At 48.8% G+C, this 17,919-nt stretch overlaps 1 protein-coding gene across 1 annotated transcript in view; it reads left to right on the top strand.

Moving 5' to 3' along the window:
• Positions 1-17,919, top strand: part of HIP1R (huntingtin interacting protein 1 related) — a 33,567-nt gene that overhangs the window by 7,984 nt on the left and 7,664 nt on the right. The window contains exons 2-21 of the mRNA XM_081966632.1: positions 2,858-2,921; positions 4,191-4,333; positions 4,897-4,953; positions 5,205-5,285; positions 5,806-5,882; positions 6,039-6,100; positions 8,028-8,168; positions 8,863-8,920; positions 9,812-9,887; positions 10,966-11,103; positions 11,362-11,420; positions 11,791-11,863; positions 12,517-12,700; positions 13,510-13,598; positions 13,811-13,927; positions 14,420-14,521; positions 14,867-15,061; positions 15,845-15,992; positions 16,167-16,253; positions 17,166-17,273. Coding sequence (XP_081822758.1) covers positions 2,858-2,921; positions 4,191-4,333; positions 4,897-4,953; positions 5,205-5,285; positions 5,806-5,882; positions 6,039-6,100; positions 8,028-8,168; positions 8,863-8,920; positions 9,812-9,887; positions 10,966-11,103; positions 11,362-11,420; positions 11,791-11,863; positions 12,517-12,700; positions 13,510-13,598; positions 13,811-13,927; positions 14,420-14,521; positions 14,867-15,061; positions 15,845-15,992; positions 16,167-16,253; positions 17,166-17,273 — 2,059 coding nt within the window. The remainder of the gene's footprint in view (positions 1-2,857; positions 2,922-4,190; positions 4,334-4,896; positions 4,954-5,204; positions 5,286-5,805; positions 5,883-6,038; positions 6,101-8,027; positions 8,169-8,862; positions 8,921-9,811; positions 9,888-10,965; positions 11,104-11,361; positions 11,421-11,790; positions 11,864-12,516; positions 12,701-13,509; positions 13,599-13,810; positions 13,928-14,419; positions 14,522-14,866; positions 15,062-15,844; positions 15,993-16,166; positions 16,254-17,165; positions 17,274-17,919) is intronic.

Below are 17,919 nucleotides of genomic sequence, written 5' to 3'. Positions count from 1 at the left end.
GGCCAATTTGAGAAGTAGTTCAGCTGCGGCCCCATTTCACAGGCTTTCATGGACCGTTGAACAAGTCCTTCTCCAAAGAGAGGATTAATTGGACTAGTGGCAAAGAATTTGTGCGTCTCTAGACAACCTGTTCTGGGACGACGGCACGACGATCTTCCAGGTGCTTCAAAATATCCCTCTCTCCATCTTCTCCCACCGTTTGGGGCTGACGGAGGTGGATGGAAGGACACCAACGGACCTGGAGGACACCAAGAGAGCTTCTTCTCCCATTGTAGGAGCTCTCCAGGGCTTCATCCGCAGGGAACATTGTGCTAAGCTGATGGCACGCTGCCCTGGCTAAGCCTCGGAGCGCATCCCTATCGACCTATTATTCTCTGCTATCTCGGTCAACTGATTAAGCAAGGATATGGAAGATCAAACACGACGTAGTCCACATGCCACATAACCTTTACCCGTGGATCATCCTGCGAGATACTTCAGCCGGTCGCTGAATTCACCTGGTTTTAATATGCACAGTATGGTGAAATAGAAACTAGTCTACACACACTGACTCACAATAATAATAGCAGTAACAATAGGTGTCTTGAGTGCAGTCCCAAAACATCTGGAATGTCAGTTGGAACACCATCCTAGTTTGAGACCTGGCAAAGTAGCAGAATCACAGAGGTGGAAGGGACCTTGGAGGTCTTCTAGTCCAACCCCCTGCTCAAGCAAGAGACCCTATAGTACCTATACTGTTTCAGAGAGCTGCACTGAGGAAGCTGGATGAGAAAGTTTTCTCCAACTCCCCAGTGTTTTAACACCCAACGTGTTCTCCCGTGCTTTGCACAATGACCGGCTTCCATGTGCAAACGATGGCATGCCAAGAATGTGGAGGGATGCTTACGAGGGTGTGCCATATATCCGCCCACTTGCTAAACCTCGCGGTTGGGACAGTTGTGCGCGTCTCAACCTGGCCTGCTTTACGTCAGCTGTTTTCGAAAATTGCACAACTGGCTGGAACGACTGGCGCGCATTGCTCCGCACGGGAGAATCACGAGGGAGGCCTCCCTGGTTCCTTCCTGGATTCGCCCACTCGGTTGGCATTCCTAGAAACGGCAGAAGAAGAAAAGAAACGACGATTTCCCAAAGCAGACAAACCCACAGAGCCGCGCATGGCGTGAAATATGACCTAGCCTTCAGAACAAGGCTGAAATGTCTCCTGTTTTCCCCTTCATGCATCTGATGAGTTGGCAGCCTTGCTAGGAAAACCTCTTCTCCTCCGTGCTCAGCAAAAAAAAACACCCCTAATTAAGTATTTAGCATCCCAGGCCAAGGGGAGAGCTGCGAACAAGCGCAAGGTGCTAAACTTATTCCGGTGAGCAGGAAGTAGGGATGCAGAGTCAAGAATTCTCCTCCTCCTCTTTAAGTGACATCTTCATGAGATGCTACCAGCAGATCCATGGGTTTTCTCCTTAATGGGAGAATCGGATCTCTTCCGGCAAATATCTGTTTGTTTGTTTTTCAAGGTCTCTGGGCCAGGATCCACAATTTCTCTTGAGTACAAGTCATGAATGCAAGGAAATCGATTTTTTTCACTGCCATTGTAAGTTCAAACAATTGCTCCAGGGTTGTAGGTTGAGAACTTCCTGTAGACGATGTAAAAAAAGATGTGGAGACTCTAGAAAGAGGGCAGAGAAGAGCAACAAGGAGGATTAGGGGACTGGAGGCTAAAATATAGGAAGAATTATTGCTGGAATTGGATATGTCTAGTTTAATGAAAAGAAGGACCAGGGGAGACATGATAGCATTGTTCCAATATCTCAGGGGCTGCCACAAAAGAAGAGAGAGTCAAACTATTCTCCAAAGCACCTGAGGGTAGAACAAGAAGCAATGGGTGGAAACTAATCAAGGAGAGAAGCAACCTAGAACTAAGGAGAAATTTCCTGACAGTGAGAACAATTAATCAGTGGAACAGAAGTTGCCTCCAGAAGTTGTGAATGCCCCAACACTGGAAGTCTTTAAGAAGATGTTGGATAGCCATTTGTCTGAAACAGTATAGGGTTTCCTGCCTAGGCAGGGGGTTGGACTAGAAGACCTCCAAGGTCCCAAACTGTTAAATTAAGACAGCAACCTACCCGCAGACCAGTGGTTTGTTGCAGGCGGCCGTTCTGGTACGGTGCTCTGTGGGAAATTGCAATTTGGAAAATGAAACAAAAATCCCAGAAAGGGGGAAAAAAATCACCCAAGAAGCGCCCCATAAGCTGCAGATGTTCCTCAGGGATCCCACGTTACATCGAGACTTTGGGCTGACCCGCCGAAATCTAGCAAGGTGTGCCAGAAGCGAATCCTGGGATTTTGCAAGTTAGGGATTTTTTTAAAGTTTCCTTTTGGCTGTCTTGTCTTGAAAAGCTTTGCAGGCCTTCAAACGCGTCTTTAACTTCCTCGGTTCAGCTGGACGCCGCCGAGCCCTTGTGGAATCTCAATGCAGGGACCCACAATGGGGCTCTGTGCGAAAGGAGGTCAGGGCCCGCCCTTGAACGGAGCGCAGCTTCTCCCGGTCGGTAGAAGCCGCTAACCATCCTAGCCGAGCTCCAGGGCGCTAAGCAACCTGGAAATAAGGAGAAACTTCCAAACAATTAATCTATGGAACAACCTGCCTCCAGAAGTTGTGAATGCTCCAACACCGGACGTTTTTAAGATGTTGGATAAACCATTCGTCTGAAATGGTGTAGGGTTTCCTGCTTGAGCAGGGGGTTGGACTAGAAGACCTCCAAGGTCCCTTCCGACTCTGCTGTTCTATTCTAAACAAATAAAAGGGAATGTAAAGTGCTGTAAGGAATCCCGGCTTCATTGAACTCTTGTTTTCTCCTTGCAGGCGATCAGCATTAGCAAAGCCATCAACACCTTGGAAGTCCCTGTGAAGGAGAAGCACGCCCGGAGTATCCTTTTTACCCCATCAGTCTCTTGCTCGCTTGATGTGCCCAAAGTTTGGGTTTTTTTCATTCCCAGGGGTTGGCCTCTGGGAGGGCAGTTTGCAAAATAGTGATAAAAGGAAGCGGGGGAAAAATATTGTGGGCCTCCTAGAGTCTACAGGTTGAGATTACGCCAAGAAATGCAAACAGGCTCAGAAGGTAAATAGAAACAAAGTCAGGTTTTACCCAGCAACGTAACTCCTGGACCAGACTGGTTTCTCTTTCCTTCTCTCTATCCATTCATCCATCACCTTTCTCTCTCTCTCTCTCTCTGGCCATCTCTGTCTGCCTGTCTGTTTATCTATCTTCTCAGCATTTTTCTATCCATCCATCTTTCTCTGTCTATCTCTCTCATAGATGTATGTATGTATGTATATTCCTACCTTCCCTTCCCATCCATCTACCACCTTTGTCCATTCATCCATCCGTTCTCTTTCTCTGCCCATCTCTCTCTCCATCTATCAGCATGTATATCTACTTACCTACCTATCCATCCATCCATCTTTCTCCTTCCGTCCTTATGTCCATCTATCCATTCTTTCTCTGCCCATCTGTCTCTCTCCATCTATCAGCATGCATACCTACACACCCATCATCCATCCATCCATCTGTTCCTTTATCCACTCTCTTTCTCTGCCCATTTCTCTCTCCATCTATCAACTATCTATATCTATCTATTATCTGTCTATCTGTCCCCCAGATGCTCATCTATTTGTATCCATCTATCGTTCTATATTAGGGGTTGGCAACCCTCGGCTCTGGAGCCACATGTGGCTCTTTCATCCCTCTGCTGCGGCTCCCTGTCGCCGGTTGGCACCACAATTGATAGGGCTTTCGGTTAGGTGCAGAGACAAAGGATGACCTTGGCTTTCTAGAAAGAATGTCGTTATGGCTACATATCATCTAACTCCGTACAATCCGCCCTCCCCATTTCCCCACCATAGAAGAGGCATAGTAGAATAATGGAAAGTGTGGCAGGCCAAAGACCCAAAAGAAAAGATGGCTGCAGGCCTCCCCTTATAATCAAACTGCTTTTGAGTTCCCTTCATCCTTTTTGGTGGCAGGCACGGAGAGATAGAAAAACAGAGAGTACAGGAGGTGTAAGGTAAAGTATATAGCATGTCCTGAAGAAAACATTCAAATCGAAGTTTCCTCAGCCAACACTATTTCCTGATAAGGCAGCATTTCCTCGCCTATTTATCTGTTTCTCGGATATGAACCTTAACTTGTGCGAAGGGATTATTCTAGGGACCCATCACGAGAAAGGGGCATTTACTTTCTGGTCGTATGCCATCGGCCTCCCGCTGCCCAGCAGTGCCATCCTGAGCTGGAAATTCTGCCATGTTCTTCACAAGGTTCTCCGAGATGGACATCCTAACGTAAGTTCCAAATATCATCCAGAATTAAATCAGAGTCCGAGGCAGAGCTTCCATCAGAGTTCCAATTTAATAAGAGAGACATGTTGGTACAACCTGTGGAAAACCCGAATCTGAAAACTTCCTGGGTTTTCCACCCAGTTGAAAGTTCATGATCTTGCCCCACACCCCCAGGTCCATCCCATGGTCCAATCTTCCACTGCCATGCTGGCATTCCCACCCATCCACTTCCGGTCAGGTGCAGAGGTGCGGAGACAAAAGATGACCTTGGGCTTCTAGAAAGGAATGTTTTATTTTGACAACAACACATTCTGCTCCTTACTATTCCCCCCCCCCCATCCCTATTCCCCACTAATGAAACAGCATAGTAAAATAATAGTGTGTGTGGCAGGCCAAAGATCCTAAAAGGAATATAACTGCAGTCCTGACAGTAAGTTCCTGGATCTTCCCCCTTTTAACGATACATCGTAGAATCACATTGCCTTTCATCCCAAAATGGCATATTTTGCATTTTTGAGAAGTCCAATTCTTTTTTTTTTTTCCCAACGACTTGTTGATTGTTTTAGGTTCTCCAGGACTGTCAGCGGTATCGAAGTAACATTCGGGAAACGGGAGACCTTTGGGTGAGTTCTGGATCTCTTCTGCCTCTTTCGAGAACGTTTAGATGTTTAAATTGGTTTAGGAGACTAAGCGGGGTTCCGATATCTCAAGGGCCTCAGTCAGAACACGGACTTCCTGGTCAGTCTGGGGCAGGAGAACAAAACTAGGACTCCCTTCGGGGCAGAGAAGGGAGTTGAAACACCGCATGGGAATAGATTTCCCCTCTCCAAATATACTTTGGGAATCGGATGCATTCGTGGTTTTCCTTTTCCAGGGCCATCTACACGACCGTTACGGACAACTGGTGAATATTTACACCAAGCTTTTGCTGACCAAGATCTCCTTCCATGTCAAGGTAAATGTCTTCCGAGCGAGCCCGCTCTCACCGTTTTGCAGGATGGGATGAAGCAAGGGAGATACGGCTCCCTCTTATACAGTCAATCCTCGACTTGCAACACACAGTCCGAGCCTAACATTTCCGCCGCTGAGCAAAAACGGTTGTTAAGTGAGCTTTGCCTCATTTTACGACCTTCCTTGCCACAGATGTTAAAGGAATCCCTGCAGTTAAGTTAGTATGTTAGTGTGGAGGGAATGGAGATTTTGCAGTATCCTTCCCCTGGAATAGGGTGGGAATGGGGATTTCGCAGTATCCTTCCCCTGGAGTAGGGTGGGAATAGGGATTTCGCAGTATCCTTCCCCTGGAGTGGGGAGGGAAGGGGGATTTTGCAGTATCCTTCCCCTGCCACGCCCACCAAGCCACACCCACAGAACCGGCCGTAACAAAAGTTGAATTTCACCACTGCTATAGCCAGCCCACAAGCAGAATATTCTACCAGGTGACAATTCCTTAATTCTTGCTCCTTTTCCTTCCGTAGCATCCTCAGTTCCCTCCTGGGCTCGAGGTCACTGACGAGGTGCTAGAAAAGGCTGCCGGAACGGATGTCAATAACATGTAAGTAGGTCTCCCATCACGAGGGGTTCCCTGGGATCGTTTAGAAGACCTGGCAGCTGCTTCTGTTCCGTGTCTTGCTGAACCCCCAAATTTCTCATCGGAGGGTAGAGAAAATGATCGTTGTTCCTCTGCTCTTGATTTCACCCTCCTCTGCAGCTTCCAGCTCACCGTCGAGATGTTCGACTACATGGATTGCGAGCTGAAATTATCAGAATCAGGTAAACTGCGCTGACCTTCCATGCTCTCTCTCTCTCTCTCTCTCCTTTCACTTTCTTTCTTCCCCCTCCCTCCTCTCGGCACCATTTTTTTCAACCCGAGCGGAGACTGGGCGAGGTTGCCAAGATTTGCCTTTTTTTTTAATGGGCTGAACAGAAGCTTTGTCTGCTGAAGTTGGCAAGCAGGAATTGCCTTTCACGATCGCTGCCCCCGCCCCCCCTTTGCTCAGATCTACCCGTCCCACTGAATACACAATGTGCACAAAAAGCAAACAAACCACCAAGCTTGTGGTTTTTCTGTTAAGGTGGCCCTGTGCTGTTCTGCAGCCCACTTGCAATCATTTATTGACTTGCTCCGTAATCACTTGGCAAGAGCAGCCCTCCCAAAGTCCTTAATTAAACAAAGAAAATACGTAACCCTAATACAAACAGAGGGAACGCGGTGTCTCAGCGGCTAAGACTCTGAGCTCGTCAATCAGAAAGTCGGCAGTTCGAATACCGAGCGCCGCGTAACGGAGTGAGCTCCCATGACTTGTCCCAGCTTCTGCCAACCTAGCAGTTCGAAAGCAGGTAAAAAATGCAAGTAGAAAAATAGGGACCACCTTTGGTGGGAGGAAACAGCGTTCCGTGCGCCTTCAGTGTTGAGTCATGCCGGGCCACATGACCACGGAGACGTCTTCGGACAGCGCTGGCTCTTCTGCTTTGAAACGGAGATGAGCACCGCCCCCTAGAGTCGGGAATGACCGGCACATATGTGCGAGGGGAACCGTTACCTTTTTAATATAAACAGAAAGGGCGTGTTGTGCAAAGGTGCTGGGGGTTTGCAAACCCGTGTAAATCCTGCAGGCCGTCAGAACTGAGAACTTTTGTTTTTTTTAAAAAAAAACTCCCGCAAGCGTATCCTGCCCCGCAAGTTTGCATCTGCAAAACTCTCGGGAAACGCAAAGCCCGAATTTTGCCTTTCTGCCCCGCAAAGTCAACCTCCTTTGAGAGAAATGGAACCATTGTTGACTTTGGCCTGCGTTCTGTGAGCTTCCTTTGTGCGGAGCATCAGATAACGCCCGCGTTTTTCCTGGCCAAGTTCTGGGGTGTCACCTGACCTTGGCCTGGCTTCCCTGCGGGCACAGAAATGTATGCTCCGAGTTAATGACCAGCCTGTTGTTTATAACCAGGGCAACCTCTCGCTTCAGCCAACCGCGTTGCAGCCTAAGTAAACGAAGGGAGTTTTCTTAGCAATAGGACAACAGTTCAGTGCTTGAATTAGTTCAATGCTCTTCTGTTACGGTTCTAAGGGACGCGGTGGCTCGGGGGCTAAGACGCTGAGCTTGTCGATTTGAAAGATTGGCCGTTTGGCGGTTCGAATCCCTAGCGCCGCGTAACCGAGTGAGCTCCCGTGACTCGTCCCAGCTTCCGCCAACCTAGCAGTTCAAAAGCAGGTTAAAAAATGCAAGTAGACAAATAGGAGCCACCTTTGGTGGGAAGGGAACAGCGTTCCGTGCGCCTTCGGGAGTTGAGTCATGCCGGCCACATGACCACGGAGACATCTTCGGACAGCGCTGGCTCTTCGGCTTTGAAACAGAGATGAGCACCGCCCCCTAGAGTCGGGAATGACTAGCACCTATGTGCGAGGGGAACCTTTACCTATTAAGGTTCCAGGAACTAGATATTTTAAATGATTTTGGAGAAGTTGGGGGAGAGGATTAAACCTGTAATGTTCTACAGTTTGCAAAAAACCCAGTTGTTGTGGGAAAATAGGAAGGAATATATCTCTATACTATCTCTATATCTATCTATCTATCTATCTATCCATCTCTATTTCTATCTACCTCTATTTCTATCTAGGGGATTCTGGGAGTTGAAGTCCACACATCATAAAGTCACTGAGGAGGGATGGAAGGTGACTTCTCTCTTTCTCTCTCCCTGCTTATAGTCTTCCGGCAGCTCAACACCTCCATGGCCATCTCCCAGATGTCTGCGGTTCAATGCCGGTTGGCCCCCCTCATCCAGGTGATCCAGGATTGCAGCCACCTGTATCATTACACCGTGAAGCTGATGTTCAACCTGCATTCGTGTAAGTGGGCCTTTAGAGCATCCCAGTTCTGGCACTGGTTGCAAGGGGGGAGCAGCTCTTGCATCCGGGATCTGTCTGGGACCCAAAAGTCCTGGATTCCAACATAGGCAGGAGAAAAAAGATTTGGACTTTCTAACTAGGGAGAATAAACCAGTGCTTGCCCAACTTTAAGAATAAACCACTGTTTGTCCAACTTTGCAACTCTAAGAATAAACCAGTGTTCGTCCAATTTTGAAACTCAAAGATGGGTGAACCATAAGAAAGTTGGACCATAAGGAAGGCTGAGCACCAAAGAATGGAAGCCTTTGAACTCTGGTGCTGGAGAAGACTCCTGCATTGAGTCCCTTGGACAGTTGGCGTGAGCTTCAATGGACTCCGGAGGATGGTAGAGGACAGGAAGGCCTGGAGGAACATTGTCCAGGGGGTTGAGATGGGTCAGACACGATGGGTCAGACAACTTCCAAGGAAGTCTAGTGATCTCCTGAAAAAGCACCTTTGGGACTTGAAAAACGGGTTCTCTGCATCGCTTTTCCCTTTGAGGAATGTCCCAGGCTCCGAAACCCAGTTTTTAAAGTTGGCCTGGATGGCTTATTTGTAAAAAGAATGGTTTGCTTTTTCCCCCATCTCTGATTAAAAATGACCCTTTGAAGTTTCTGACTCTTCATTCCTACCCTTTTGCTTTTCACTTCTTCAGGTTTGCCAGCCGATACATTGCAAGGTCATCGCGACAGATTCCACGAACAGTTTCGCAGGTAAACGATATTCTTTGTGCCATTTGTAGCTCTGTGTGTGTGTGTGTGTGGCGAACACCAGACACTTCCAAAGTACTGCGTTAGGTGCTCCCTAGCATGTGATCGAATCGTGCTGTGGCTGTTCTGATTTTTTTTTAAAAAAAAGTAATAGTTTGGCGGTTCGAATACCGAGCGCCACGTAATGGAGTGAGCTCCCGTGACTTGTCCCAGCTTCTGCCAACCTAGCAGTTCGAAAGCAGGTTAAAAATGCAAGTAGAAAAACAGGAACCACCTTTGGTGGGAAGGGAACAACGCGCCTTTGGCGTTGAGTCATGCCGGCCACATGACCAGGGAGACGTCTTGGGTCAGCGCTGGCTCTTTGGCTTTGAAACGGAGATGAGCAGCGCCCCCTAGAGCCAGGAATGTGTGCAATAGGCACTTAAATATATACATAAATACATTACATACATACGTACATACATACATATATATACACACATAGTACATACATTCAGAAACACACATACACACAGCAACATGAGAATGAATAGCTAGGAACTGCTCACCAGATCAGATTTCTGAGATCATGAGGCCTAGAAACCTGGCTGGTTTTAATTCAACACTGCACTCTGGATTAAATCAGTTTCTAGATGGGATTGGAGGAGCAATGATAAGTTTTGGCTCATTATTCAGGACAGATTTGTGAGTTAGGTTAACCTCTAAAGAACCGCATGGTACAACAGCAGGATCAATAGTCGCTAACTTTGCTCTGTTCTTGTATTTTGCTGCTCTGTTCCTTTAGGAAGAGCAGAGAGTTGTAAATAAAATACTTAACCGCACCACGTAGCAAGTGGGTTTCCTGGGGAGCCCCTCGCTCTCCGTTGACGTTTTCCTGCTGTTTTCTCTTTGCAGCCTGAAGAACTTCTTCAAAAGGGCATCGGAAATGCTGTACTTCAAGAGGCTCATCCAGATTCCCCGTCTGCCCGAGGTATCCCCCTATTTTCCCTGCTAGAAACAAGGACCAACGTCCTTCATACGAGCGGTAGTCCTGCCTGCAGGCATGCATGTGTGAAAGAGAACCTGGGCAAGGGGTTTAGGGAGGGAGGCGGCTGGTTTCCCCCTGCAGAGGTCTCTGAATGAGGAGCCAATCCTGATACATTGATGGATCAGTTGTGGTTAGTTGTGTCCGACCCATCGCGACCCCATGGACCACGTTCCTCCAGGCCTTCCTATCCTCTGGAGTCCATTGAAGCTCACGCCGACTGCTTTGGTGACTCCATCCAGCCACCTCCTTCTCTGCCGTCCCCTTCTTCTTCTTTTGCCCTCCATCCTTCCCACCATGAGGCTCTTCTCCAGGGAGTCCTTCCTTCTCATTAAGTGGCAAAAGTACTTGAGTTTCCTCTTCAGGATCCGGCCTTCTAAAGAGCAGTCAGGGTTGATCTCCTCTAGGACTGACCGGTTGGATGGCCTTGCAGTCCAAGGGACTCAATGCAGGAGTCTTCTCCAGCACCAGAGTTCAAAGGCCTCCAATCTTTGGCGCTCAGCCTTCCTTATGGTCCAACTTTCACAGCCATCCGTTACAAGTGGGGAAACCATAGCCTGGATCAGTAGGATCATATTCAGACTCATGCTGGAGCCCATCTTCAGGGAACTTCTCTCTAGCAGAGTGTGTATTGTTCTGTGTGTAATATGTACAACGCCTTTTTATGTGGTTTTACAGATGTTGATTGGGGCGTGTTGATGGCTGGCTTTTAAGTCATTGGCTGTCTTTTGCCTGTGCTGCCCAGCCCTCGTCTTCTAAGTACTTGATAGGCTGGTGGTATGCTCCCGTTGATTGACGAGGGGCCCATTTCTCAGGCTTCAATCACGTCCCTGGCTGTTTTTGTCCCTACGCATACAACAATCTTGGTAGCTGGCTGTTTTTGTCCCTGCTCGTCCAACAATCTTGGTAGCTGGCTGTTTTTGTCCCTGCTCGTCCAACAATCTTGGTAGCTGCAAAATTGAATGTATGTCCTTGTTCATTGCAGTGAAGCTCCCATTGAGTTTGGGTTTCCTTCCTCCCACAGAGCCCCCCAAATTTCCTGAGGGCATCCGCCCTGGCCGAGCACGTCAAGCCAGTGGTGGTCATTCCGGAAGAAGCCCCCGAAGACGAGGAGCCAGAAAACCTGATAGAGATCAGCTCAGCTCCATCTGTAGAGCAGCAGGTGAGACAGGATAGGAACAGAATAGAGGTGGAAGGGAGCTTGGAGGTCTTCTAGACCAGCCCTCTGCTCAATGCAAGTGCTTGGTCGGACCGTTCAGAAGTGGGTGACTGGTGTAAACTTTCCCCTTCCAGATGGGGTACAGCCCCATAGTTCCCCCCCCCCTTTTCCTCAGCTTTGGAAGGCATAACTGTGTTTCTGAACATGTGCAAAAGTTTAACTCCCAGAATTTTTCCTTTTTTTTTTTTTTTTTTTTTGTAGAATGTGTCGGATATATTTGAGCAGACTTTCGGGCCGCCCAACGGACTAAAAGATGACAGGTATTTTACCAACAAAACCCAGCTCACCTTGCAGTTAACAACAGCAACACTTAAGCTATTTAGCTATTTAGTGCCTGTGATTCCCAGCCTCCGACACAGAGCCCTCGTCCGAGCCTTCCCCAGATTCCAGGTTCCTCCCCAACTTCCTCCCTGTCCAACTCTACTGCCAGCTCAGCTGGCCGCTGGTGGGCCACAACAGCTTCATGGAATTGCAGGATTTATAAATATACCGAAACAACTTTAGTGAAACACACTAGAGATCTAAGCAGACCAGCAGACTATCCGATGGGGAAAGTGGAGGCCATGAAACCAACTCGAAACTTGAATTTTTGCACACCACTAATGCGACCCATGCTCTTTTTATCTTTAGGGATCTGCAAATCGAAAACCTGAAGAAAGAAATCGAACTGCTTCAATCAGAGCTAGAGAAGATTAAGCTGGAGGTAAGGTCCGGTTATTTTTTGTGGTCGTAATTCAAGGATTAGCTGTTCCACTGATTAATTGTTTTAACTGTCAGGAAATTTCTCCTCAGTTCTAAGTTGCTTCTCTCCTTGATTAGTTTCCACCCATTGCTTCCTGTCCTGCGCTCAGGTGCCTTGGAAAATAGCTTGACTCCCTCTTCTTTGGGGCAGCCCCTGAGATATTGTAAGATGCTGTCTCCCCTAGTCCTTCTTTCTATTAAACTAGACATGCCCAGTTCCTGCAACTGTTCTTCCTATGTTTTAGCCTCCGGCCTCTTAATTCTCTTTCTTGCTCTTCTCTGCATTCTTTCTAGAATCTCCACATCTTTTTTACATTATAGCGACAAAAACTGAATTACTTGTACTTCTCAGTCACTAGAAAGTAGCTTGATCCATTGAAATATTTCTTGATGGGAGAAAGTGTAAATCTTTGGAGATGATGATGGACGGACAGAAGGAAGGGAGAGAAGAAGGAGGGAAGGAAGGAAGGAGAAATATGGGAAGGAAGGAAGGACGGACAGGAAGGAAGGAAGGAAGGAAGGAAGGAAGGAAGGAAGGAAGGAAGGGGGAATATGGCTTTGGTGTTTCTGGAAAAGAGGGCGGCTTGTTTCCAGCTACCTGTTTTCCCTCTCCAGGCTCAAAGGTACATCTCCCAGCTGAAGGCTCAGGTGAACAGCCTGGAGGCGGAGGTGGAAGACCAGAGGAAGCAGAAGCAGAAAGCCTTGGTGGACAACGAGCAGCTGCGAGATGAGCTGGAGAAGCTTCAGAGAGCCAAATTCGAAGGAGACAAGAACCGCGGACTCTACTTGGAAGCAGAAAGTAAGTCGGTGGATGGGGGTGCCGGGAGGTGGGTGGGGTGGGGGTTGATCTATATTGTGCGTTTTGCTCTTACGTTAAACCCGGTGTCAACTTGCAAAGCATCACTGGCCTGCTCTCTGCCAGGCCGATCTCTGCAGAACTTGGCCAGGAGTCTCGGAGAGTCGCGAACCAATTAAGCGAACTAATGGCCTCCTACAAACTCCACTCCCCCTTCACTCCTTTTATTTCTTCTGGGGGGGGGATGTTCATTCACCTGTGGCCTTCCTCCCAAGTTGATCCTTCTTCTTTAGCTGTTCCCTTCGTCTGGCCACTCTGCACATGCGCACACTGGGAACAGGCTCCAGCTGTTCTTCTGCCTCAGTGATGTCTGACTCTGAAGGCAGCTGAGAACTGTCAGACGGCCCTGGCCCCCTCTCTGCCTCCGACACAGAGCCCGCCTTCCCCAGCCTGCAGGACTGGCCCAGGTTCCTCCCCAACCCTCCTCACTGTCTGAATCTGCTGCCAGCTCTGTGGCTGCTGTGGCAGGCCACAACACATCCAATGACCCACCTGCATGGATCATGTGAAAGATGGGTGAAACCACACATCTTCTCCTGGTTGCCCTCTTCTTCTCTTTCCTTCCACCTTTCTCAGCCTTGGAGCCTTCTCCAGAGACCTGAGTCTTCATATCGTGTCTCCAAACTGGGATAATTGGAGCCTGGTCTTAAACGCCTTGAGTGAGAGCCCTGGGTGGCAAAGGGCTCCTTCAGAATAATGATTTAATAGGGGGCGTGGAAGTAATAACGGGGCAATATCCTTCTCTTTGGCAGAGAAAGCCAGCACCACCGAAATCCGGTACGCCAAGCTGAAGGAGAAGCACAACGAATTAATCAACACGCATGCGGAGCTTTTGAGAAAGGTAACGGTGCCCGTTTTCTGTCACGTTGGTTTTTACGGCCCCTTCCGTGGTCATAGTTAAATGTCTCCCCCACTTCAGTCAAGATCAGATCAGAGTTTTCTTCCCATATATTACAAACCAAGGATAAGAGGAAGCCCCTGATTTGTCTCTTGCTTGGCCAAATCCTTGTTACTTCTCTGCCCGTTCCTTCAACTCTGAATCTTTGCACCCAGAACGCAGACACTGCCAAGCAGCTGACTGTCACTCAGCAGAGCCAGGAAGAGGTCGCCCGGGTCAAGGAACAGCTGGCTTTCCAGATGGAGCAAGTCAAGCGAGAGTCGGAAATGAAGGTGGGCCTCTCTTGGGGTGGGGCAGGTTGGGTCAAGGTCGGTCCTCTTCTTAGGGTGCAGTTCCTTCTCTGGTCATGGAACATACCGTATTTTTCTGAGTAGAAGACGCACTTTCTTCCCCCCCCCCCCCTAAAAGAGGGTGAAAATTCGGCTTTCAGTTTTAGTTTCAGAGATCAGCACAGAATAAGCCACGCCCAGGCTCCTGGCTGTCTCCTTCCTCGTTGCTCACACAGCAAATACTGTTTGTTTCCAAACAGCCCCTCAACTCTCTCACACGCTGACAGGACGCTAGCCAGAAGAATACCATGAATGCTGGTAGACAGAGGGCAGAATATTATTATTATTTTCTTATTTTCCTCCCCAAAAACTAAGATGAGTCTTTATATTCCGGAGCGTCTTGTATTCTGAAAAATACGGTAGCTTTGACCCCGGGGTGAGGATGGCTCCCCTGGAAACCCCATCAGAGGTCTTTGTCTCTTGGGATTCATGCAGTTGGAAGACCAGATGCTCCAGGTGGAACAGATCAAGAGAGAGATGGACTCAAAAGCAGAAGAACTGACTCACCTCCAGCAGTCGCTCAGCCATTCTAAGCAGGTATTTGGCCTAAGGAGATTTGTATGGATGGTCTCTGGAGGGCCTTCCAGCCCTATCTGAATTTCAAGAATGTTTTTGGCCTAGCAGGTTTCAGGGATCAAAAACGGACCACCACCCCCTCCCCAGTTTCCGGAGAACCGGTATTAAAAAAAAATGCTTAAAAAGTTTTTTTTTTAAAAGTTCAGCTGTACGACGTACGATCGTCGGAATTCTTTAAAAAACATTTTTTAGTATTTTTTACTACCGGTTCGGGCTCGAACCGGCAGCATTTCACCCCTTGAAGAGTGTGAGAACTCTTCAAGCAAGGAAATTAGCGTGTGGAACTGTTTCCCACATGATCTACAGGTTGGTTCGGACCTCAACAGCCAGCTGGACACCCTTCAAGCCGAAAAGGAGACCCTGAGGAAATCGGTCAACGAGAAGGAATGTGAGCTTATCTCAACCAAGGGCCTCCTTCAAGAGAAGGAACTGCTGTTGAGCCAGGAAGCCGAGAAGAGGGCGAGGGAAGTGCAGGAACTCCAGGAAAAGTTGGTGGAAAAAGTACGGGGGAGAAACTTTGAACTTGGGGGAGGCTTCCCTTTCCCACATCACTGGGGAAGGCTGTTGTGGCCCGCCAACATCCAGCGGAACTGGCAGCAGATTCGGAGAGTGGGGAGGTTGGGGAGGAACATGGGCCAGCCCTGGAGTCTGGGGAAGGCTGTGATGAGGGCTCTGTGTCGGAGGCAGAGAGGGGGCCAGGGCTGTCTGACAGTTATCAGCTGCCTTCGGAGTCAGTGAGGCAGAGGAACAGCTGGAGCCTGTTCCCAGGGTGCACATGTGCAGAGTTGCCCGACGAAGGGAACCGCTAAAGAATAGGGGTCGACTTGGGAGTAAGGCCAGAGGTGGACAATGAATGGCCCCTCCCAGAGGAAATAAGAGAGGAGCGAAAGGGGAGTGGAGTTTGCAGGAGACAATTAGTTCGCTTACTTGGTTCATGACTCTCCGAGGCTCCTGGCCAAGTTTTGCAGATCTCGGCCTGGCAGCTCTCCAAGCCAGAGAAGGTCTGTGACCGTAAATCCTCCCTTGAAAGATGTTGCTGGCTGGGAATGAGAGAATTCACAGTCAATTAATAAAAGGGTTTTTTGTCGGGAAAAGGACTTTGCTTCAGGCTCTCGGGAAGCCTCGGTCAGAACAAAGTCGAGAGAGAGATGGCGCCAGCCCAGACTTGGGATAGAAGGAGGAGACCAGCTCGTCCCCCTGGTTTTCCTTGGACTCATATCCAAGGGCGTGGTCTTGTAACGTGTAAACCCACTTGCTGATCTGCCTTTTGCGTCCATCCCGCAGAAAAGTCACGAACACAACTTGCAACAGCAGCTCCTGGATGACCAGTTCCGAATCTTACAAGGGACAATCAAGGAAGCCGAGAACATCATCCAAGATGCCGTGAGCAAGTTGGACGACCCCCTGCATATCCGGTGCACCAGTTCTCCAGGTGAGTCCTGAATCCTTGCTTGCTTTTACGCCCTTAAATTCAGAGATTAAGATGACTCCCCTTCCTGCCAAATCTTCCCCAGAGGCTGCCTTTGAGTCAGAGATCCCCAGAGTCATGCAGGTTTTCGTCTCCTCCCAAACCACATTCTTTCTCCTCAATTTTCTTCTTTCGCAGATTATCTTGTCAGCCGCGCCCAAGCAGCTCTGGAATCGGTGAATGCCCTGGAGACGGGGCATAAGCACTATCTAACCAACATGGCAGGTGAGACTTCTTGCGTTTCCTCTCCGTGTTCCTTACCTCGAGCGTTGGGAATTCAAGTGTTGCAGATACCGCGCGCAAGCAGAAAGAGGCTTGCTGGCTCCCAAGTGCGTCTTTTGTTTTGGGGTCCTTCTTAATTCCTCAAACGATGGAGCCAGTCATTTGATAGGACACAGCGCGTGATGTCGTGTCGCTAACGTTTCAGAGCAGGTCTAAGCTGAGGGCCGTCAGCCATGAAGTCTCACGCACAGGGAAACCCCAGGCAAATCAGGAACCAAGAACTTAAAGATAAGATGGGCTTAGGTCACCTGAGGAGGCTCTACAGTATGAAGTCACCAGGAGGTCAACTCATGGGCCGGGGACGGACGGACACAAAGCTGGGATTCTCGGTGACCTCAAGCCTTACAAAATCCTCTCTCCAAATGGATTTTCATTCTGTCCTCTTTCCAAAAACAGTTTGGTTATGTAGCTCTCTGAGGAACAGCTTACACTCTAAAACAAGCATTTTTTTTAAAACAAGGCTAATGATGTATTATGTCCCTTTTTCTGTTCAGCTTTTATTTGTACACTTTTCGGTTTAAGCTTTGTTGGGTTGGGTTGGGTTGGGTTGGGTTGGGTTGAGTTGGTTGGGTTGGGTTGAATTGGGTGGATTGGGTTGGGTTGAATTGGGTTAAAGCAGCGTTTTCTCAACCTCAGCCACTTTAAGATGGGTGGACTTCAAACTCCCAGAATTCTATGCTGGCTGGGAATTCTGGGAGTTGAAGTCCACCCATCTTAAGGTGGCCACGGATGCCAAACACTGCCATAAAAGGAAGGACCAACACCAGAGAACGTTGGTCTCCATCTGCCTTGAATGCCACACCCTTTTCGGGTTGCTCTTCTCACCGTTCCCCTCCTTCTCACTCTTTGCCTCAGATGCCTCTGGACTGGTTGCCGCGTTGGCTCAGTTTGCCCACCTCACGGCAGATGCCATCGTGAACGGCAGCGCCACCTCCCATCTTGCCCCGACGGATCACGCTGACAGTGAGTAGGGCGTGGAAAAGGCTCCCCATCTTGATAAGATAGGAAGACTGGAAACGTCAGCTTTCTTGGTGCTTGAAACGATCCGATCCAGAAGAGGGGTTGGCTGTGTTCCTCAGATCTTTGACCTGATGTGATCTTTGATCCTTGCAATAAGCTCTCTTAGGGTCTTCCAGAGATGGTTCGGGCCATTATAAGCCCCTCTTGATATCATGGCATTGCTCCATAAAAATAACATCTGTTGTGGCCCGCCATTGAAGCTGGCAGCAGAGTTGGACAGTGAGGAGGTTGGGGAGGGAACATGGGCCAGTTCTGGGGGCTGAGAGGAGGGCTCTGCGTCGGAGTCAGAGAGGGAGCTAGACAGCAGCGAGGCAGAGGAACAGCTGGAGCCTGTTCCCAGTGTGCGCATGCGCAGAGCTGCCAGAAGACAAGAACAACTAAGAAAGCAGGGTCGACTTGGGAGTAAAGCCACACCTTGGAGGTGGTTGGGCCCTCCCATAGAAAACAAAAGAGGAGCGAATGGGGAGGGGGCTTTTGCAGGAAACAATTCATTCTTTCGGTCATATCAAGAGTGTTTGTGATAAAAAGAGTCCCTGTGCCAAGTTTTGCCTTGCCCTGTGTTTGGAAACTAGTTATCTGGCAGCTCTCC

The sequence above is a fragment of the Natrix helvetica genome, assembly GCF_964273705.1.
Source record: "Natrix helvetica genome assembly, chromosome: 14".
Taxonomy (NCBI): Eukaryota; Metazoa; Chordata; class Lepidosauria; order Squamata; family Natricidae; genus Natrix; species Natrix helvetica.
The sequence above is the reverse complement of the archived record's forward strand: the minus strand, read 5'-3'. Positions and strand labels throughout refer to the sequence as shown.